The 23,583-nt window shown below is 34.3% G+C and overlaps 1 protein-coding gene across 9 annotated transcripts in view; it reads left to right on the forward strand.

Annotated features, from left to right (window-relative positions):
* The window catches only part of Bap170 (Brahma associated protein 170kD), a 465,097-nt gene extending 442,903 nt beyond the window's left edge, over window positions 1–22,194 (forward strand). For 5 of the 9 annotated variants that reach the window (XM_069824389.1, XM_069824394.1, XM_069824395.1 and 2 more), the window contains 4 exons: window positions 757–828; window positions 9,842–9,907; window positions 16,660–16,751; window positions 20,579–22,194. In XM_069824389.1, the coding sequence (XP_069680490.1) occupies window positions 757–828; window positions 9,842–9,907; window positions 16,660–16,751; window positions 20,579–20,693 (345 nt within the window). In that variant the 3' untranslated portion in view covers window positions 20,694–22,194. The remainder of the gene's footprint in view (window positions 1–756; window positions 829–9,841; window positions 9,908–16,659; window positions 16,752–20,578) is intronic. The other 4 variants (XM_069824393.1, XM_069824397.1, XM_069824391.1 and 1 more) reach the window with 3 other exon arrangements.
* Window positions 22,195–23,583: the final 1,389 nt, after the last annotated feature.

Below are 23,583 nucleotides of genomic sequence, written 5' to 3' on the forward strand. Positions count from 1 at the left end.
CGTTATAGGCGAGATGACGCACAAAACGAGGTCACTATAACAAAGTTCTACTGTATAAGGAACCAAACAGCATTGCAAAACCTACTTGCAATGTCAGAATGAACATCCACACTCCATCATACAGTGCAAACAAATCTTACAATATGCAATCACTCTTCCCCACAATCAATATAGTCTGTTCACAATACTGCTCGATAATAAATAGAATTGGTTCTTCTTACAGTAACAGAATTTCAGCTTGCAGTGAAATATGAACTAAGTGTATTCCGAGTTCATTCAACCTTCTGCCCAGCAATGATGCATCTTTGCTTGTCTGACAGTGGCGGAACACCATGCAAAGGACACTCAGAATTTAATTATAGTTCAAATTGATATTAACAAATTTTCTATTCACAGATTTTTATGTCATCACAACAGTTTAATCTTAAGAAAGAGATTTGAATATAATTTTCAACATGTATATAATTAAAACATGCATATCAAACTTGATTGATAAGATGGAACTCGACCTAGCAAAGGTTGGTTTCATTTTATAAAGAAAGAGAACTGTAAATTCTCATAATTACTTATGTTCAAAATACTAAAATGTAAGTTACACAGAATTTGTGGATATGTCAAGTTACTATTGTTTACAGAATTCTTTTCTTACATTATCAAAATATTTGCACATTCGCTGTGTTGTTCTCCATTTTAAACAGGAGTTTCCTTAACAAAACCTGCTATTTTTAAGAAATCTGTTATCGTACAAAATTTCAGGATCCTACATTGAACGCTGCTTGTTCTCCCATCTCAAATGTTCGCATGGCTGCCTTGATGGAATCAATGAAGGTAGGGATAAAAAAAAGAGTTGCGTTAGGGTGACATGATCGCATGACCTTCATATCAAGTTTATGAAAATAGGACATTTTGTGAAAAGTGATAAGACAGTTATCATTACACGTTACAACGCATGTTTCTGCACTGTTTTCTATTTGAAATCAGCCTGCAAACAACATAGACATTTTGTATTTTTTTTAACAGTCTTACTAGTTGTATTACATTTGTCAGCGTGCTGCATATGAGAAATTATTTTTTTTTTACATACACATGCAAGCGTATTTTTTAGATGGGTGGGATGGAAGGTTATATACCTCTTTCTGTCTCTGCATGTTTTAAAAACAGAGTGATTCATGACATGTGAATGGAATGTTGTGAAAATGTGTTTGTCTCCAATGGCGGATCTTTGATTTTTACTTAATTTTCTTTCTTGCTTCCCAGTACAAATTTCTTGTTTCTCCTACTTTTATTGCGAATTATGCACTGAAATGTTGACCGTTTAGCTGCTATTACAGAGAGAAATAACTATGAGCTATTCCACCTCAAATCGACCAAAATATAGAGAAAATTGACCTTACAATTTCTAAATACAATGAAACTTTTTTTGTACGTAGAGAACTGTGATACAATGCTTTGTGCAAAGTTTGAGGCATCAGAACTTCATAGTGTTTAAATTAAAAATATTTAAATTTATCGTATTTTCATAAAATTAGCAACTTTAAACTGTTGTAGCTCCGAAACCCTTTCACCCAATGATCAAAATCATTGTTTATTTTGATGCTGAGAAATTAAAGTTTATATTAACATATAAACAGATTTTATTACCTTTTATGGAAATGGAGAAATTTAGATTTTTCCTCATTAAGACGCCTTTACCTAGGAAAAAATATTTTAAAAATATATCGTTAGATTCAGCATTGAAAGTACAAATAAACACATATTTTTTTACTGATGGTATGTTGATAAGAAAGTATTGAAAATATCAAATAAAGAAAATAAATAGTACACGCGTGAACTAACCAGCTGACTGTGAGACGGGAGCTAGCCAAGACAAGCAAGGCCAGGAGACAAACACGTGATGTTTCGTCTAGTAGCGCATAGCTGGGCCAGCTTTATCATAAGTTTTCATAAACACAGGAGTAAAATGACGCCCAACGCTCACTTATCATCTTTCGGCCAGTGTGTGTGGTACTGCGCCGTTCAAGTCTAGGCGTGTGAAAATAATCTATTTAATACCCTCGAAACTTATTGCCGTACCACTAAGCAAACAATGCCGAATTCCTCTTAATAATGCAAGGTTTTTTCTCAATATTTTTTTTACATTTTTACAAATGAGCAAAAAGCCTAAAAGTAAGTAAAATCAGATTATCTGTCTCTCTGTACATAATAAAAATAAGGATTACTTCTTATCATAACCTACCAAATGTCAGCTTCAAAATGAGCTCTCGTTCAATGTTCTACAGTAAATGGTTCCAGTTTTCTGAGTGCTGAAAGAGGCTTGTTTTTCTAAAATACGCTAAATTTGTCGCTCAACAATACGAAAACCGTTTGACTTTCGATAGTATATTTTTGCAAATGCATTCTCCTTAGCACCTTCTATAAATAGGGAAAAACTTAGAGTATAAAAAGAATGCGAGGTTTTTTACTGATCGATTTCATATGGAATAGCCCATATGGAGCACAATTGGTAGAGCAATTGGCTGCAGACTGGAAGATGCCAGGATCAGTTCCAAATGGTGGGAGGATTTTTATCATTGCCAAAACTTCCAGAATTGCCCAGGGGTTCACTCAATCTGTCAAATTGAATACTGAGTCTTCCATGGGGATAAAAAAGGCAGCAATCAGAGCATGTTGCTGACCACACCACCTCATTCTAGAGCTGAGGTCGTGAAAGTATGGCTGTCTGCCTCCGTGCTCTCTAGCACCCCCATGGCATCTCAAGAAAATACCTTTACCTTTTTCCCTACATATGGAGAAATATTTCATGCATTTTACTGGGAAGTCAGAAAGAAATGTCGCAGGACACATAATGGTATTTGGAAAACTGACAACATATTCAAAACTTTATAAAAATAATCTCAAAATATTGTTACAGTGTCATGAGCTTTGAAAGAGGAAAATTTGAAATTTAATTTGATCATCATAACGCTTAGGAAATTGGAAATTCACATCCTTCTACTCTTGTCAGATGGAGACAGACCACTAAGCCACTTAGCTGATTTCTCTACTGCAAAGAAATGGGGTAACCTGCAATTTTCTCATCTCATTGTGGCAGAAATTTTCGCTGAGTTTCAGTGACTCTTCTACATGGACACACAGCACTTCAAATAAGTGCTATAGAGAGAAACAGTATTTTAAATATACCGGACATTGTTGATTAGTTAAAGTAGTTATTGTGTTCAACTAGTCATTGGTTATGTACATCTTATCTTTGTTGGTTTTTCGGATATAGTACCTCTATCATGAATCATCAACATATAATTAAAGGAAGATTGAAATAAAGTATAAATTTTATTAAATGAACACATCCGAGACAGATATCTTTGTGTTATGTGTGTGCATGAATGCTTGTGTTTATCTTGGCAGTTTATTTTGTTTTTTACTTCTTGTCGTCATAGGATTCTGTTACGTGAAATATATTACCATACTATGCACTCTCAGTTATAAATGTCGAATTTCCATAATAACTTTTTTATCCCAAAAGTAAGATACGATGTAAATTTATTAGACTTGTAACTAAAAATTTAGAGGTGGGGAGGGGGGGGGGCAGTACTAAGATTTGTGTAAGAACATTATTTGCATTAAATATGTGTGTTGAACATTGAAAATTTATATTACAATAAAAATACATCAAAGTAGTAGTGTTCTAGACGTTAAATTCTAATCTTACACAGTATACAGGGCGATTCAAAAGTCTGGCGACATAAACAAACTCCATTATTAGTACAGATAGCGAAAAACGGAAAGAGGGGAAAGTTGTTGGAAATATGTACTTTTCATCTACTGTACTTGAATTTTCAATGTAGAATACACCATTGAGACTGTACACTAGTAGGACACAACCACTAGTCCTAATGCCACCACATTAGTTGACTTTTCCGCTAGTTCTAGTGGATTTTAGTCGTCCTGGTTGGCAAGTTGGTATAGCGCTGGCCTTCTATGCCCAAGGTTGCGGGTTCGATCCTGGGCCAGGTCGATGGCATTTAAGTGTGCTTAAATGCGACAGGCTCATGTCAGTAGATTTACTGGCATGTAAAAGAACTCCTGCGGGACAAAATTCCGGCACATCCGGCGACGCTGATATAACCTCTGCAGTTGCGAGCGTCGTTAAATAAACCATAACATTTCACATCTAGTGGATTTTATATATGTATTATTTAACATGGACGTACAGAGTTTAGTGGTTATTTAACTTCTCACAGTGCAAAGAAACATTTCTTTTATTGATAAGAATTCAGGGGAATTTCATTCTTGCCTGATGGTTATCCCTGAACTTGTATTGGCAACACTGCTAGTTATCGTCGTCATTTCGTAATTTACCCGACACACTACGTATCTAAAATCCGCTGAAACTAGCGGAAAAGCCACTAATTTGGCACAATTGGGACTGGTGGATGTGTCTTACTGATGTACGTCCCCAACGATGCATTCTACATTGAAAATTCAATCACATTAGATTGAAAACTACAGATTTCCAACTACTTTCCCCTCTTTCCGTTTTTCGCTATGTGCACTAATAACAGAGTTCGTCTTTGTCGCCGGACTTTTGAATCACCCTGTAGTATTTCAGAAAAGAACATGCTAATGCAAATTGAAGGATGTTGGATTGCCTTTTCGTTCACATATTGTTGTTCCACTAAGGCTTTGTTCTTGTCTTTTTCCAGCTCTTTGCCACTCTTTTTATCTGGTTATTCAGTCTTGAGTTCTAGGCATTTTTTTTCTACTATTAGCCGTTAATTGTTATAAGTAATAGTGTTATTGTTGTAGTAATAAATAACGTAGTTTTTGTGGATAAGATATAATACGTTAGTTGAACAATATATTGTTATATTTTAGTTAATTGTTCTCATCAGAAGTAGTTGCTGATTTATTATAAATTGCTTTAAGAAATCATTATTTGCTTTCAGTGATGTCTTTATTCTATTTACAATCAATTGTCCAGGCTTTTAAACTTGAGTTTTTATATAATATATTCACGCCTTCCTTTCTGTGTCTGTCTGGTTGTTTGTATAATTTTATAGTACCAGTTAATTGTTTATATATTTATATTCCTACACTGCTCTTTATTGCAATTGCATTGCAGCAGTCACAAGGTTATTTTAGTGTTACAATATTTAATCGCATTTATTGATAATCTTTCAATTAAATTATGAATTACAATTATTCTTCCCTCTGTCCTCCAAGGATGGGTGTCATCATCATCATCATCATCGGATAAAGAGTGGAATTGTGTTTGGGGAAATGGGAGTACCCCGCAAAAACCTTTCTGAACACTGTCACTGTCAATGCCACTTGCACCTAACTGGAGTGTTAAAACTTGTTTACCAGCATGTTCTAATGCTTAGTTCATAAGATTAATTTTATAAAATTACTGATGGATCCATATTTCTCAATGTCTTTATCATATAAAGTAAACTTTATGGATAAACAAACAGAAAAATATGGTGAGCCAAAAGGAAATATATTTGCATGCAGTTTCTGATGCTCTCATTAATTTTTTGGAAGAAAGCATTCCTGGTGTCGAGATTAAGAGATATTTGTAGTTATTAAACACTTCAGAATAATATTTTATAGAAAAATGAAGTTTCAGATTGCTTTAGCTTTCTTAAATTTCTGATTTCTAGAAATTTGAATTTTCATTGTATATGACAAAATTTGTTTTTTGAAAACTTCTGTGGACAGATGGGTATTTAACACGTGTTTCAGAGTTCATTAATAATCCAGTGATATATGCATTTTAATGACACCCCTGAGTCATCTGCCTCTTAAACAGAGTCAGTAATGAGCTCTGAAATACTGGAGATAATTGTATCTATGACAATTTGAAGCCCATAATGTCCACCATAGCTGTAATGCCTGTTGATTGTTATAATATTAAGCTGTCAAATGACACTCGTTCTCTGTTCTTGAAGAGATAATACATTTCTTTGAAGGGAATTCTCACAAATTAAAAAAGTTGAGAAATCACATTAAGTCTGGTTGGTATCATTAGCGAATCTGTAGTGTTGAAATTCAAGTGAATACATTATTTAAAATATGTTGTATTATTGTTGTGTTTTCAGCTTTAAGTGTAATGACTGTAATAAGAAAGGTTGGGTTAATGGTAAGGATCCTCAAATACTTAGCAGCCATATGTTTATAATTCCATATATATATATTGAATAATAGTTGATCAGTGTTATGTATTGAAAGCACAAGGGTTAGATATGATTTTGAGTTAATAAATCGTGAAATTTTGGAGTAAAAAATATATAAATATAACTACGTCCATATATGTTCATATCTAACTTCCACTGAGTCAGTCAAATGAATTTAATTATTTGGAATGCCCCGAAAATATCATATTCTTTCCCTTCCTTCCTGTCACCTAAACCATAGCTAGATCTACTCTTCGAAATTGTGTGCATTCTGCTAAGAAGTACTGATTTACTGTATAGTTAGCCTTGGACCTTTGTTATTAAAATAAAGTGTGTGTTGTATGATAAATAGTTACTGTATGTTTGGAGATAAAAAGCTTAGTCGATTCTAATTAGAATTTTTAAAGAAGTTTTGATTAGATTGAGTATTAGTGAGTGATAAAGCACCTGCTTTTGAAAGCATGGTCCAGCAAGCAAATTTATCCGTATATAGTGGATATGTTGATGAATCATTGGCCTTCATACACCACCATAAACAAACAAATGGGTTGCGGAATTTAAGAGAGGAAGATTGGAGATCAAAGATGAACACCGTTTCTGCAAACACTTCAGAAAATATTGATGCCATGCGCGACATGATTTTAGAGAATCAAAGAATTGTGCTCAATCATATATCAGAGACTTTGAAAATTTCCTATGAATGCATCTTTCATATCATACATCATGCTTTGGTATGAGAAAATCACCTGCTAAATGGATTCCTAAATGCCATAATGCTTAACAGAGATGACAGTTTTCATGTTGCTCTGCCATCATTTTGAAAAGGATTCATCTAACTTTCTGGATTGTATTATAACTATGAACGAAATGTATATCCACAGTATGATCCAGAAAGGAGAGAACAATCAAGAGAAAGAAAACACTCTGGTTCTCCTTGCCTAAAATAAATTTCACATTCAAAAATTCGCAGGAAAGTTCTGTGGATCAATTTTTTTTAGGACGAAGATGGAATAATTATGGCAGACTACTTAGAACAAGGTAAAACTGTGATGGGAGTGTATTATTCTTCATCATTAACTAAAATGGTGGGGAAATGTCGTAAACTTTTCAAAGGTGTTTTGTTCTTGCAAGACAGTGTACCTGTCACAAGTTCCTAATTGCATTGCAGAAAATTGTTGGAAATTGGCTTTGAATTGATTGAGCATCCCCTATATTGACCAGAGTTAGACCTCTCAGATTACAATTACCCATTTCCGAAGAAAAAAATTGAGAGAAAGAAGTTTTCGTCAAATGAAGCAGTATTAAGTATTGTGGAAGAGAGATTTGCTAACCAAGGCAAACATTATTTTTTTGGGCTTAGAATTGCTTTAGCATCGTTCTAAGTGAGTAGAGTTAAAAAGTGTTTATGTTTAATTAATAAAAATTTGTTTGAGAAATTTTTTCCATTTTAGGCTCAGAATTTATCAATACCACCTAATTTTTTATCAGCAATGGAAGAAGTCTATTTTGAGTAAGTCACCAGTTGGCCAAGTATTTATCATAACTTCGGAGACACTAAAACCTTTGCCAAAAACTTCTTGCTGCATAGATTCCCTATTCAAATGTAGATAAGTATGTTTGCGCAACAAACCTGTTGATTCCCGATTTACCACACAAATCGTCTGTAGCTACATTTAGATTGGCAACAGGCCATGACTGTTTGGCCAAGCATCTGCATAGAATTGGAATATATCAGTCTTTAACTGCCCATTGTGCAACTCAAATCAAGAAATGGATTCAGAACGCCTCAAAATCTGTGCTTCAGTGGCTGACCATGACAGTATCTTTGAAAAATATTGGAGTGCAAGAGGTCAAATGACTTTATTATCAAACGCCTGGCATTAGAAAACAACAACAACACAACAAAACTGACCTTACTCCCACAGAAGCACAAGAAAAGAAAAAAAAAAATCTTTAATTGGATCAAGTCAGTGGACTTAGTTGTTTTTAACAGTTGTAACAAATCCGTACATTTCCTGCTTTCCCTTTCACTTTAATGAAGCTGGGCTGAATCTTCAAACATTATGTGTTCTTCATTTAGTCAGCAATATACTGGGTGGATGAGACAAAATGCCATTGTTCAACTGAAGATGTAGCAGCTTCCACATGTGTTAGTGATAGCCCGTCTTGTGCCAAACTATGATCGTAATTTCCAGCAAGATAAACTCAAATAAAAAAAATCTTACCTATTGTTGTAAATGCTGGAAATGATGACCTTGTGCATTCAAGCATGCTTCACATCTCTTCAGCACATTCCCGGACACTTTATATAGTTCATTTTGACTATGTTCTGTATCTCTTGTTTGTTTTCTTTATCCTAGCCACATAATCTGGGAGCAAAAGCACTTCAAGGAATTTGTACAGTTTAAACTTCAGCAATTCAGTGGCGTTTGAACTGAGGTTTTAGACATCCTTACCTGTTGAGTTAATCAGCACAAAGATTTTCGAGAGCTTTGTTCTAATCGAAAAATATTTGTCTAATTTTTCCTTCATAAGACCCATTTGCCCATATGAGGCTTCTTATTTTGAACTGAGCTTGTCTCGTTAAGTTTTTTTTTATGAGTCAGTATATTGTTGTCTTATCCGGCACAAGAAAAGGGTGGGGGAATTGACGACGGAGTTCTTAGAGACACTTTCTCCATGTAAATTTTTTTCGTGAAGTTTTGGAAATAAAAATGCGTTGTTCTTCAACCAAGGAGCAGAAGTGGGATATATTACGAGGGCAAACAGAGTCATTAATCCAGAGAGCATGTAGAGACTTGCAGCCGACTATAGTCCCGTCGCTCTAATTTCCGGCAGCCAATCACATTGCAGGTCAGCTACATTTAAACGTGTGCGTCTCGTGATTCGCTGATGAAGATGTAAAGCACTTCCTAAGGCTGGATAAATACTTAATATATAATCGCCCGCCATTTTGGCTCTTTTATTGGCATTCGCAGAAAGCACACGAGGACGTTATTTGCCACTCAATTGTTTGCTGAATTACAGTGCGTTTGATTTATTATCATAGGAGCTACGGACATGATAATATTTAACAGTGTGGCAAATAGATCCCTCGTCTGTAGCTCGGCAACGAAAGAACAAAAATGGCGAACGATATTACCTACCTAGACTTTATAGAGCCTTGACTTCCTAAGACGTAAGCAAAGAGGAGGAGTCATGCCGGGAATAACAGTGTCGCGACTATAGTTTCCTTGATTCAGGATGGCGTTATGTTTCGTCTACTCTGTGTATAAACACAATCTAAACTCCTCTTGATTCCAGTGGATGCGTTTCTTTAAAATTTCCATTCTATTTGACTGTCTCTACTTCATATACGTCAAAATGACAATTTAAAGCTGTATACTTTTGTGCTTTTATTACTTCAAAAGTAAGCTCATCATTGAGCAAGATTACTGTTGAAAATTGTTTTCTCTTTTCAGTCACAATATTTCTTAATTGCAATTTATTTAAATGACTAGACATTCCATGACTGTTTTGGCTGCTAAGTGGACATTATTTTTATTTCCTTAAAGACAAGATAGTGTGTGAGTGATGTAGTTGACACGTTTAATGACGCTTAAGTAAAACCACATGCGTACATTGAGTTACTGAATTTGTTGGTGTTCTCTCCTGTTAACCTGCTGCAGAGGCCCGCAAAACCAGGGCCACCTGCGACTATTCCAGCTCGGACTGGCCCAAGCCCGCCCGAGCAGGTAAGCAATGGGCACGTTTGGAAGAAACATTTAACATTATTTTGTAGCATTTGTATCTTTTGACTAGTAATTTTTGGCACGTACCACGCATGCTTGAGCCACCCATTTCACGCATCCAACTTATCCTAAGAGTTGTGGACACATTATCACCCATATCAATAGGCTTAAATTATGTTTGTTGAAATTAATATCTAGTACTTAACCAGCAAACATTGCAGTATTTAATCAAACTGCTTTTCAATTGAAAGTCTCGCACTTGTGGATTAATTTGTATTAATTAATGTTTTGCATGTATCTTTTTCTGAAACTTTGATATTATTCTGAATTACAAAAAATAAATAAAAATGAAAAACTTGGTTTTTCAATTTCGTTACTTATTGTGATGATCAAGTAATAGTAATAATAATAATAATAATAATAATAATAATAATAATATATCACCTTTACTTTTTAACTTCGCTCTAGAATATGCCATTAGGAAAGTTCAGGATAACAGGCAGGGTTTGGAATTGAACGGGTTACATCAGCTTCTTGTCTATGCGGATGACATGAATATGTTAGGAGAAAATACACAAATGATTAGGGAAAACACGGAAATTTTACTTGAAGCAAGTAGAGCGATCGGTTTGGAAGTAAATCCCGAAAAGACATAGTATATGATTATGTCTCGTGACCAGAATATTGTACGAAATGGAAATATAAAAATTGGAGATTTATCCTTCGAAGAGGTGGAAAAATTCAAATATCTTGGAGCAACAGTAACAAATATAAATGACACTCGGGAGGAAATTAAACGCAGAATAAATATGAGAAATGCGTGTTATTATTCGGTTGAGAAGCTCTTATCATCCAGTCTGCTGTCCAAAAATCTGAAAGTTAGAATTTATAAAACAGTTATATTACCGGTTCTTCTGTATGGTTGTGAAACTTGGACTCTCACTCTGAGAGAGGAACATTGGTTCAGGATGTTTGAGAATAAGGTGCTTAGGAAAATATTTGGGGCTAAGCGGGATGAAGTTACAGGAGAATGGAGAAAGTTACACAACACAGAACTGCACGCATTGTATTCTTCACCTGACATAATTAGGAACATTAAATCCAGACGTTTGAGATGGGCAGGGCATGTAGCACGTATGGGCGAATCCAGAAATGCATATAGAGTGTTAGTTGGGAGACCGGAGGGAAAAAGACCTTTAGGGAGGCCGAGACGTAGATGGGAGGATAATATTAAAATGGATTTGAGGGAGGTGGGGTATAATGATAGAGACTGGCTTAATCTTGCACAGGATAGGGACCGATGGCGGGCTTATGTGAGGGCGGCAATGAACCTTCGGGTTCCTTAAAAGCCATTTGTAAGTAAGTAAGTAATAATAATAATAATAATAATAATAATAATAATAATCAGGGAAAGGATTTCTATACATATAGGCTACATATATAGTTATGAAGCTAAATCATTTATGTTTTATATTATCTTTGTTTATCACGATGTGTAGAGTTGAAAAGTGCTGTTTTTATTTTCCATATTTTAAAACATTAAAATATATATTATAGTTTATGTCAACTGACACTGAAGTATTATTTCATTGTCTGTGTCAGTGTAAAAGGACATTACTCAAAGGTTCCTAGTGCAAAAACATACTTCAACCAGGAAACATCAGACTAGCAAAGAAAGAAGTTAATTTTAACAAAGTTTTGCATTAGATCATTGATCATTGTATATGATTAAAAAATAGCTTAGACCTGTTTTAAAATATTTTATTGAGGAAGAGGGGGAAACATTTTGATGATCAGGTATCCAATTCTTGTTCTTGCCCCAGAGGTTTGTTCCGGTGTAACTAAATCATTAGGAGACGTCTGGATGTCACAAACTTCCATAATGAAATTTGTATTTTTAAATATTCAGTTACTGTAAGATTGTCTGAAATGCATATATTTTAGCGTGAAATGTGTATTCAAATCAAACGTGAACAATTAGAACTAAAAGAAACCTTAAAATCAGGTGCTTGGAAATCAAACTGATGCCCAAATTTTGAAGGAAAAAAAAGAATAGATGCTAAAATTTTCAACATTTTTTTAAATCGTTTCTGCATTTGTACACGTCAATACTTCATTGAAAAATTAATTGAAAGCTTAAAGGCAAGTACATATTGTTTGTTACCACTAACTACATCACTTGTTCATAAGTTTGTGAATTAGCAAAGGTTGCTGCATGTTTTCAGATTTTTCTTAGTTATATGTAAACTCGTTCATAAAATGAATACTTTGTATTAGTTTGTTATAATGTAAGAAACTGGAAGATAGTTTATTCATTAGAAAGTTACAGTTTTATTCTATTGTATGTGTGTGGTTTTACTGAAGCACTCTCACCATGAAGTTGTTCTCTAAGCATATAAGAGCCCGCTGTGATTGTTTTACTGAAAAATGCAGTGTGTATTTTTATAACCTTACAGTGTGATCTTTTGTTTTCGTGGTCATAAGCATGATTCATGAAACGCATGATATTTATTTTGCACTTTGTTCCTATTTGATGTCGATAATCTTATGGCTGAGGCATGTTCTCCAGGAAAATATGTCCCCCCCCCCCCCAAAAAAAAATAAATGAAACTAGGGAAACGATGTCTGTCTAGAATGCATTTGGTGAATTAATTACTCGTTCCATGATGAATGTTAAAGAATTGCCTGTTAATTGCTTGCGTTTTCCTACACTACAGAAATTTCTTAAACTCCTGTTGTGTCAGTCATCTTATCTTTATTATAAAGTGCTGTATAGTTTGCTTGTATAATTTTCACAGCTTTGTCAACTCTTGATAGTCCCTTCTCATTCCTCCTTTATCACGAGGCTTCTCTTTAAAACTCAAGTAGAAAGAGCTCAGATGCCCGCAAACACAAAATAGTTGCATGGCCATAAGATTGTCACCAGTCATCAAAATACTAAATAGTTTTTTTAATAATAATAGTGCTAGTAATGTGTGAATTGATTTTACACTTTTTTTTTTCCTAATATAGTGCTATCCTTCATTTTTCTCATCTGCAATATGTCTTAAGAGTATTTTCGCTTTAGAAATAGTTTTATAGACGTTATTCAAATTACAGAGATAATATCAATAAAGGATATTTGGTATGAAAAACTGGAAGCTATCAATTAAGTTGTGGAAATAGTAACAGTATGCAACTCTCATTTTATTGATAAGAAGACAGTTAAGTTAAATAATGCTAAGCAGTCTTACAACTGCCATGACCACTTATACATTCTACAAGAGAAAATTATTTTGATTGAATGAAATATTGAAACTAAGAATTATTAATTTAACTCAGTTATACAAAATATTTAAAATACTTTAATATGTCTTAATTTTTTTAGCGAATCTGAAGCTGTGTATAATTTATATACTTTCAATAAGGCACCGTTCATTGTATAATGTTATAAACTGACTAAATTTTAGCTTATAATTCATCATGGTTGATTATTTTCCAGTAAGTCAAAATATTAATTTAAATGTAATTTATTTGTGGGTTTCAGTCTAAATGACTTATCTTCTATTAATTAAAAACAAATTTTACAACAGACAGTTTGTTTTTAATATTAAATATTAATAATTTAATATTAAAAACAAATTATTGTATGTTGTGAAATTTGTTTTTAATTAATTAAAGATAAGTAATCTAGACTGAAACACCCACAAATAAATTACTTTTAAATTAAATTGACTAAACTTTGTTAGAGAACACTCATTAAGTTCAAGGATTCCTATAGTTTTAGGAAAAATTGTTCACATTGCTTAATTTTTCTGTCAATTTATACTCATCGTCGGCCCTATTTAGGTAGTGCTTCGGCCATTGGGCCCGAAAAAAAAATTTGCACCCCCCCCCCCCCACGAATTAACTTATGCAAATCTTAGACATTTAGCAGTCAAACTGTAAGAAAGTGGCATGTAACAACAATTTAACATATCATTATGCTGCTATGTAAAGAAAGCATCTGTGAAATAGGAAAATATCGCAAGATAAATGCATTAAAGTATGAGTGATTAACTTTTAAAATCAGAGTAGGAAGTGTTGTCAATAACATGATTCGAATAAAAATCTACTTCCTTCTACCTAAAATGTCCCTCTTGCAAATAAAATTCCTGCTACCATTACTACTCTGTTTTTACACATCAGGAAATTTATTTTCGGTTTCATTTTCTTTCCTTTTTTCTCAGAATTTTACTGCCCCTACGAATTTCTTGCCCTGAGCCCAGGCTCATCTGGCCCATGTGTAAATACTGGCCTCATCGCATAAACATATTTTTATAAGTACAAACATTTGTGAAAAAATTATGAATATGTAGGTCTTTATATTAAGATGTAGTTTTATTTACATTATGTAAAAGACTTGTTCAGTAACTTCAGTCGTCAGGCATTTCTGAATAAATTTAAAACTTTTTGCCACTCGCAATATTACGAGAAAAAATGTTTTAGTGTTTATAAATAAAATTGTGACTTATGCATTTACCACATTGTGCCCAAACAGATAGCCTATGTTGAAATTTTCAGGTGGATGAAAACTGTTAAATTGTTCAAAGTGAAAAATGGGTTTTAGAATTTTGGTTTTGTCTGAATTAACACCATAGAGATTATCAGATCTCATTTAACTTATATCCATGTGCTCCCATTTGTAAAGGATATGTAGAATACATGGGTTGGATAAAAAGTAATGGCAACAGTTCGATATTTCTGACATGGCTTTATTCACAGGGGTACAACATTTACGTACCTTCTATATAGTCGCCTCCCTTATTTATTACCTTTTGCCAAATGTTTGGAAGGCGTCGTACACCATCAGCGCATCCATCTTTGTTGATGTTCCGTATTGACCGCCCTAAAGCATGGATAAGTTCATCTCTGGTATTGTACCAGGTCCCTCGCAGTGGTTTTTTCACTTCGGTGAAAAGATCGTAATCGCATGGATCATATCGGGTGAGTATGGTGGATGTTCCAGTAGTCCGCATTTTCCGTCTGCCTTGGAGGTACAGCGTGGTGCAGTATTACCCCATCAATGTCATACGCCACAATGAACATCTCCTTCACAGCACTTTGTGTAGGACGCACTTTCTTTGGACGAGGAGAACTGGGATGCTTTCATTCATTTGATTGGCGTTTCAAGTTTGGTTCATACGAGTGAGTCCAGGTTTCGTCCATAGCGACGATTCGTCCAAGAAAGTCGTCACCTTCCCTTTGGTACCGGTGCAACAACGCCTTCCTGGAATGCTTTAACCCATCGTGCAACTGTGTGATATGGCAATGCTGCATCGCCACATGCTTCACGCAGTCCCTGAAAACATTCTTGTGCACTATGACCTCGTGCCATTTCAGTTTTGATCCAGGAACGTTGCTCTAGTTTTGTAAGATAGTCTTAGGGCGCTCGCACTATCCCTATGTAAGTGAACGTTCTACACACTGCAGTAGATTGATGGAGTACTGTCGCCGCTGGCTGCACTAACTCATCTAACAGTCCTTGTTTATGTCCACACAGCTGGCAGCTCTCGAACGCACCATCGTCACGTGACAGCAGTGTTGCCATTACTTTTTATCCAACCTATGTATAATATGTTTACCACAAAGAGACATTCTTAAATAGACAATACATTAATCACAAACAGGCTTTCCTGCTTAGAAGGTAATCACAAACAGGAGTTTCTGTAAAATATTAAGATAAGTATTGCAAAGGTTGTCCGAAATATCTATATGGCCCAAATATGTTACTCTCTTCTGCTGTATCCCTATTTTCTACTTGTAGGAATTTTATGCATTTAACTGTCACTTTTTTTATAGTGGTAACTGATTCTGAAGGATTTCAGCAACAATCCGTCAACACTCATTTCATAGAAAATAATATTAATTTATACCTATCCCATTAATCCATTTTATAATATGCGAGTATTGGTGAGATTCTTATATTCACTAGCTTAAAGAAAAATTTGCAAATAAAAAATACATCATTTCCCACTCTGTACTTAGCCCTACATGTGGGGATGTATTGTTGATCGTTATTAATTAATATTTCTTCAAACAATAATGAACACATTGTTTTTGACACATGAAATTATCATTTTGAAAATTCAAAAGAAATAAAAGGTTTCTGACAAATGGCTGTATTCAGCAGAATCATGCAATTTAAAGAAAATAATTTATAATATAAGCATTTTCAGTGCTTGAAAGATTAGAATGATAAACTGATAAACAGAAAAAAGTATTTTCATAAACTATGGTTTGATTGTAGTGTTTGCTATTTATTAACGTTAGAATAACACAGGAACGGAAGTAAAATGCAGGAAAAATTCTGCATGTTAGGCCTACAATATTATATGTTACACATTATTTTCAATTTACATATTTGTTATAGTAAGATAAATTCACCATTTGTGTTCCACTACATAATTCGTCAAATAATTATATGATGTAAACTAAAGGAATTATTTTCCATGTCTTTATTGGTATATTCATGATTATTTTCAATTGGTCTGATCGCCCTAAATACTGATTATGCTGCATTTACATTATAGTTTGTTTTTATTCATGGCATCTGGAAATATTCATAACTAGTGAATGTTAAATGTTGTTAACATATTTCGTACATAACAATTATTATTGTTTTGTATGTTGTTTATAAGGAGCATTCAGAAATTTAGTTTAGATTTATTTCATGTTATTTCGAAGTTGTAATTTTTATGCGTGAAGGAACTAAAAATGAAAATATAATTTTTCAGGATGACAATGAGGGTCCTGTCACAAAGAGCATCCGACTGACATCGTCTCTTATTCTCCGTAACCTAGTCATCTATTCTACAAATGGAAAAAGGTAAGATGATGGTAGCTTGTGACTTTTCTTTCTCTAATTTAGCCATAGCTCTGTGATTTATAATGGCACCGTATCATAGGGAAGGCTTTCTTCGAAGTAGTGCCTTGCATTTCCTCCCATTCACATTTAACCATTGTTCCCTTGTTGACATATAATTGTCATCTTATTGAATCTAAGTAAAAGCAGTCTGTGTAATTTAGTAAAGTTGATAAATGACTAATCTCTTACCTCATCATTATTCTCGTTATCTTGTCTTGTTGTTGTGATACAAATTGTTAGAACTGCCTTGTGAGGTAGTAACTTGAGGTGTGAAATTATTGCATTATTTATTTGAAGAAATAGTGTTTATGAATATTAGCTAAAACCTGTTATGCAATTTTATGTATTTGAGATGAGTAAATGGAAAAAAAACATATTAGTGGCAATAGACATACCTAATCATTGTTAGGATGTTAGTTCAGTTGTTACAAAAAAAAAAAACCATGAAACTGCGAGGGAAAAAAAAGGTCACAGTTATATGTAGAAGACGATCCATTTTCCCATAGCATTTGAATTAACAAACGTGAATTTCTTAGTCAAAAACAAAAAATGGCATGATTAAATTCAATGTCAATCGTCAGTTACTGTAATTTGAAACTCAACAATTGAAATATTAGAAACAGTTGGTGTTTCCCTTCATCCCTGTCCAGGAACGACATCCATATCCATGTCAGAGGATTACCAGACATAAGGTCCATGATTAAAATGTCCATACTCCATAATGTCCATAAAAATGTTCACCAGAATGTGGACAGAATGTCCATGAGAAGTCTGTAGCATAAATATGTTTATGAGGTTAATAGTTCAACAGTAAATTTCGTATTAGTTGTTCATGGTAACTGTGGTAATTGTAAATTAAAAGTGAAATAGAAAGGGAGCCTGAAGTGATAACTTCCCAAAATGGTAAACCTCTTTTTGCTTTTAAAGGATTTCTATATCAGCATCATGACTACAATAAGAACAGAACTAAAATTTATTGGCGGGTGTAAAGAACGGCGAATTTGTAATTTTGTAAAGTGTGGACACAAATATTATAAGCAAGAGGAGGCCATATACGTAAATAAGAGAGCCAGTGAATAAAACATATTTGAATAGTCAGTGACAAATCCTCAGGATGATCAGTAATTACCAAACTTATAAGGAAAGTGATGAAATTCTCATATACCTGAAAAGCCTGAAAAGTGGGGCTGCTCTTCAAGTAGCAGAGGTACAATAAAGTAATGTACATAATAAATTTTGAGAAATATAATTTTGGTTCTGGACATTTTGTCGTTTAGACATTTACCTCATGAATGTTTTGACGTCAAGGCCATTTTAGTTTTGTGGACATTTTGTCACATGGACATTTTGACATGTGAACAATTTATGGTGGAAGCTGTCAGAGAGCATCAGAATTATACTCTGTACTCCACATGTTTTGTAGCAGACGAAGGCAAAGCTTAATATTGCACATAAATGGTTTAAGGTATGCCAGACCACAAAAACGAAGTTCCTAGTTGTTCTCTGAAGAATGAAACAAATTATGAAAAACTTATTAAAGTTGAAATTAAAAAAAAAAGTACGCATTCTTAGAAATCACTCGTATTTTGCTGAAGTAGTAATTTATAGTGTAAAAGAGTAAAATTAGATTTTATCCATTGGTGAAAAGTTTAGCACTCAATGCGAAGCTGGGAGTGATAATTTCTACGAGTGCATAAAATCTGTTTATTCTTGCATGCTGTACAATATTTTATCCATTATTGGTATCTGAAATTAATTTTAAGTTATAGACCTTTCTTCGTGAAGAAGTTATAAATGAATTAATGTATGGATTTTATTGTTACTAATGTGTTGGTTGTCATGATGATTTAAAAAATTTTAATTCACTGCTGTGCGTTAATAGATAGGTATTTATGATAAAGTGGGATAAGAGCATTATTAATATACACGTGTGATTTTTTTTTTGTGTGTGTGTGTGTGCGTGTGCGTGTGCGTGTGTGTGTGTGTGAAGCAGAAAATTGAAGGTAACTATCTAGGTAGCAGTTGAAATAATGTATTGTGACGAAAGGATACTTACAACAGCCGAAATGTGATTTATGAGAAAAATTGCTGGTTACTCCCTTCTTGAACATTAAAGAAATGAGGACATTCTTAAAGAATTAAAAGTAGATTCAATTACTCAGTACATAGAATGATACAGATTGAATTGGAAAGAACATGTTGCCAGGATGCCAAGACATCTCGCTATACTCCTAGAGGCCGAAGAAACTTGGGAAGACCAAAAAAGCACTGGATAGAGATTGTAATAGACCCCTAAGTCTAATATGTGAAATGGTTATGATGATATATACAGGGCGGAAGTGAAATAGCCTTGCAGATTTCCAGAGCGAATAGCTCATGTTGTCCTGTTGTATGTAATAAAAAATCTGTAATATCATATTGGTGGAAAGGTAATCATTTTTTTAAATGTTTTTTCCCAAATGTTTAACAATCTCTTATTGGGTAACTATTGCGAGTAGGATCGTGATTTTTGTCCATATCGATAGGAAATCTAATATAGAATAATTTATCTCTCAGGCATATTTCAATAGCGTGAACAGTTTTCGTGTAAATTTAATTTTGAAAACCCCTAAATTCAAGCCATTGCACGAAGCGAGCGAGTGGCAACGTCTAGGCAGAATGCAGCTTATGTACGGAGACTCACCTAGTTCGTTGACCTCTTACATCTGTATCACGAGTAGAGTGTATTAGCGACGATGTTGCCGGACTGCCCAAACTTCAAACTTAATTTTCTAATCAACCGTGCATTTAATCACAAAACGTAATATAGGTTTTCTATTCATTTACGTGTGCCCTATCGTCCATTTCAATCTGCAAGGTTATTTCACTTCCACCCTGTATATATATATATATATATATATATATATATATATATATATATATATATATATATAGTGTTCACAAACATAAAAATAAGATAAGTTAAAGACTGAACAACTCAATAAACATTCTGGTAACATTTTGAGAGTGAAGAATCCATCTGTACATGATCAGCTTTTACGAAATCCATTTTATTCTTCTGCATTTAGATCTAAATAGTGAGGATATAATTTATTTTTTGTAGGATATTTGCATAAATACAGACGTTTGAGATGGATAAGGCATGTAGCACCTATGAGCGAATCCAAAAATGCATATAGAGTGTTAGTTGGGAGGCCGGAGGGAAGAAGACCTTTGGGGAGGCCGAGACGTAGATGGGAAGATAATATTAAAATGGATTTGAGGGCTGTAGGATATGATCACAGAGTCACGAAGCTTGAGTTTTGAGGGTGCTAGAAACAATAGACTGTGATGGTACTATTTTGCATTGCCTGTAATGAGGCGATATTAGCGATCCTAGTGGTGAGCAACTACATATTTACTACGTATTGAGCTTCGCGACTGTATATACTAGACTGTGATATGATGATAGAGACTGGATTAATCTTGCTCAGGATAGGGAACAATGGTGGGCTTATGTGAGGGTGGCAGTGAACTCAGGGTTCCTTAAAAGCCAGTAAGTAAGTAAGGATATTACTAAGAATTTTTATCATCCTCAAAAATCCATTGCACCCAGCTGAGTTTAATCCCATGAACCTTAGATCCAGTGGCAAGTATCATAGCCACAAGACTACCGAGGACAGCTGCTAAAATATGAAATTATATTTTGGAGTTGGAAATGGCTTGTAACCTTAGACCTTGCAAGACAATGATGATATCGACGACCTTATCTGTGTCTTCACTTAAGCATGTTGTATTCTTTGTTTCAGATTTCTGCGTAGCTACGAGCCCCATCTGGCCAGCGTGGCATTGAGCAATGTGGAGTCGTCGCGAACAATTGCACAAGTACTATATGACATGAACCAGCAGACAAGTCAGAGGTGACCCACCTAGGTTTAGCAAAGCAGTGGCGCTCTCGACAAACTGAGTCTCGAATTGTAGTGCGTGTGCCAGTGTCAGTGTCGTGAGGAAGTGGACGTGGCAGAAGAGCACTCGCTCTGATCTGGCTCTTATCGTTGTATATTTATTTTTCGCAGTACCCCATCTCTTGTAGCGATTCTGAACTGTTGAAAATGTACAAATCTTAATTGATGTAATGAAGATTTTTAAAGGAGAAGCAAGCTTATGAGGTTGTTGGTAATGGACAACTTTTTATGAAACAAGTAATTTATACAACTAGGCTTTGAAAACTTTTGTCGGAATGCAGGTGTAAAGAATAACTGTCTCTCTATCAGCAGTGTTGTAAATCATGTTTGTCGTTTCTTCTGATCCACACTTAACTCCGGGTCAGAACAACATGCTTTTACATATTTTAACGACTTCTTAACGTTGGAAGTTTGTTTTTTACATGACTTTTGTGTTGCATTACCCATGGAGATAAATGTGCAATTCTTTTTCTAATATTTATTGGCAAAAAAGTGATGTATATGCAGACGACATTGTATATAATTTCCCATCCCATGGGCAATTCCTATTAGAGCAACTCTGGATGTGGAACCTGTGTCTTTTTTGGAAATAGTACTGTAAGTGTCATAGAATAATTACTAGTATTTTTTTGTGTATAGGACACTGGAGGAAAAAGAATGTGCACATCATTTTAGTGAACAATATGATAATTATTGTTATCCTGTTTAAATTTAAATTCGTCCATCTGGACTCTGTGAGAACAACGGTAGCTGCTTGATGACCGACTGAAATTGGCCCAGATGTGGTCGGTCTTCAGTAATCATATATCAGTATTACAACAGGAAATCATAGAGAGTTGGAAGACAGCAAGATCATTGATATTTTTTTAATCAGGGGGGATGAAATCTTTACGTTTGCTTTTAATTTAATATTTTTGTTCACTTTTCCCAACAGCAGCAATGAAGGTTTGGACAGACTTTACAATTGTTCGGAAATCAGAAATATAAAGTGCATTCCACGGCACAAGTTGCCCTCCTTCCCTTCCGAGTATCTTTACGTGACAAAGCAACAAACAGATCTGTGCTGCACCTAGCAAATCAATCCAGCCACTTGATCAGCACATGTACCATACTGGTTTTCATCAGTACTGTATTCATGGTCTATTTTCATGTGCTTTTTTTTTTTGTCATTCTTTTTGTATGAAAAAAAGTAGATACATTTAGAAGGCACTGTACAATGTTCACAAAAAAAAACTTTCAGAAATAAATAATTGCATTTATTGATTTGTAATAGTGTAGATTTGGCTACACAACATGTACCGCTCCCATCCAGCCTAATCCTTTGGTGTAGCAGCAAAATTGGCAAATTTATAAAAGGCACAAAATGTAACAGGAATATGAAATGGCAAGATTGAAGTAATCATTATGTTAATATGTAATGTGTATATGTTTTTTATTAGTAAAATAATTTTTTGCTAGTTTCTTTTCTTATTTATTTAATATTTGTAGTCTGTTTGTAGAACATAAGCGTGTGCTTGCGTGCATGTGTGTGAGAGAAGGTTTTATGTTTCACTATTTTCAATGTCATTAGTCCATATCGACATCGTAGACTGAAATGTTATATAATTTACAGCCTGTTCAAAAATAGTACATTATGCAACAAGCCTATAATGATAGTAATTAAGACGCAAGTATGGATATTTATGAAACGAGCGCAAGTGAGTTTCATAATATTCTTTACGAGCGTCTTAATTACCATTATAGGCAAGTTTCATACGACTTTTTATGCTCGACCATATTTCTAACTTGAAATTATTCAGATGTATACATTTTATTTGTATCTGACAAGATCGGAAGTGACCTTGTTCTAGGTCGTGAATTGTGAGATGTGCGTAGACGTGAAAGTATTGATTTTTTCCGAGGAACAATAATGTCATTGACCTTGATGTAATCCCGTTAAACTTGATATAACCTTGATTATTGAATTCGACATTGAAAAACGAGATGACAAATTGAATTTATTTGAATATTATGTACAATTAATGCTAATTATTATAGTAACAGAACATAACCTTCTGCGACAGTATTGGATTTCCAGCCTCCGTGACTTTTCGCTAATTCTCTTTCGATTGCATATCCGAGAATAATCGATACTTGCGGTTTTATAACGGTACAAAGCTGACTTGTCATTGGCTGAACATCTGTAAGCTGAGTTGTCATTGGCTGAACACCTGTATTTTAATGAGTAGGTGTACTTTAATGACATGCATTAAAGGACTGCTACCAGGTGAATAATTACTACATTTCGGCATAGTCGATCATAAATAATTTTATGCTCGACCATGCCGAAATGTAGTAATTATACACGTGGTAGTAGCCCTTTAATGCACATCATTAAAGTACACCTAGTCATTATAGTTTAGTTGTTCAGCCAATGAGAAATCACCATTGCAGCATTATAAAAGCGCAAGTATCGATTATTCTCGGATATGCAATCGAAAGACAACTAGCGAAACGTCACGGAGGCTGGAAATCCAATACTGTCGCAGAAGGTTATGTTCTGTTTCTATAATAATTAGCGTTAATTGTAAATAATATTCAAATAAATTCAATTTGTCATCTCGTTTTTCAATTCTAAATCAATTTCCAGGTTATATCAAGATTAATGTTCATGTTATTCTCTAGATTATGTCAAGGTCAGTGACATTCGTTCCTCAGAAAAAATCAATACTTTCACGTCTGCGCACATCTCACAATTTAGAAGGTCAGTTCCGCTTCTCACTTCGATAACCATAAAGTGAATACTTATGAATAATTTAAAGTTAGAAGTATGGTCGAACATAAAAAGTCGTATGAAACTCGCTTGCGCT

This window comes from Periplaneta americana, chromosome 4 (assembly GCF_040183065.1).
Source record: "Periplaneta americana isolate PAMFEO1 chromosome 4, P.americana_PAMFEO1_priV1, whole genome shotgun sequence".
NCBI lineage: Eukaryota > Metazoa > Arthropoda > Insecta > Blattodea > Blattidae > Periplaneta > Periplaneta americana.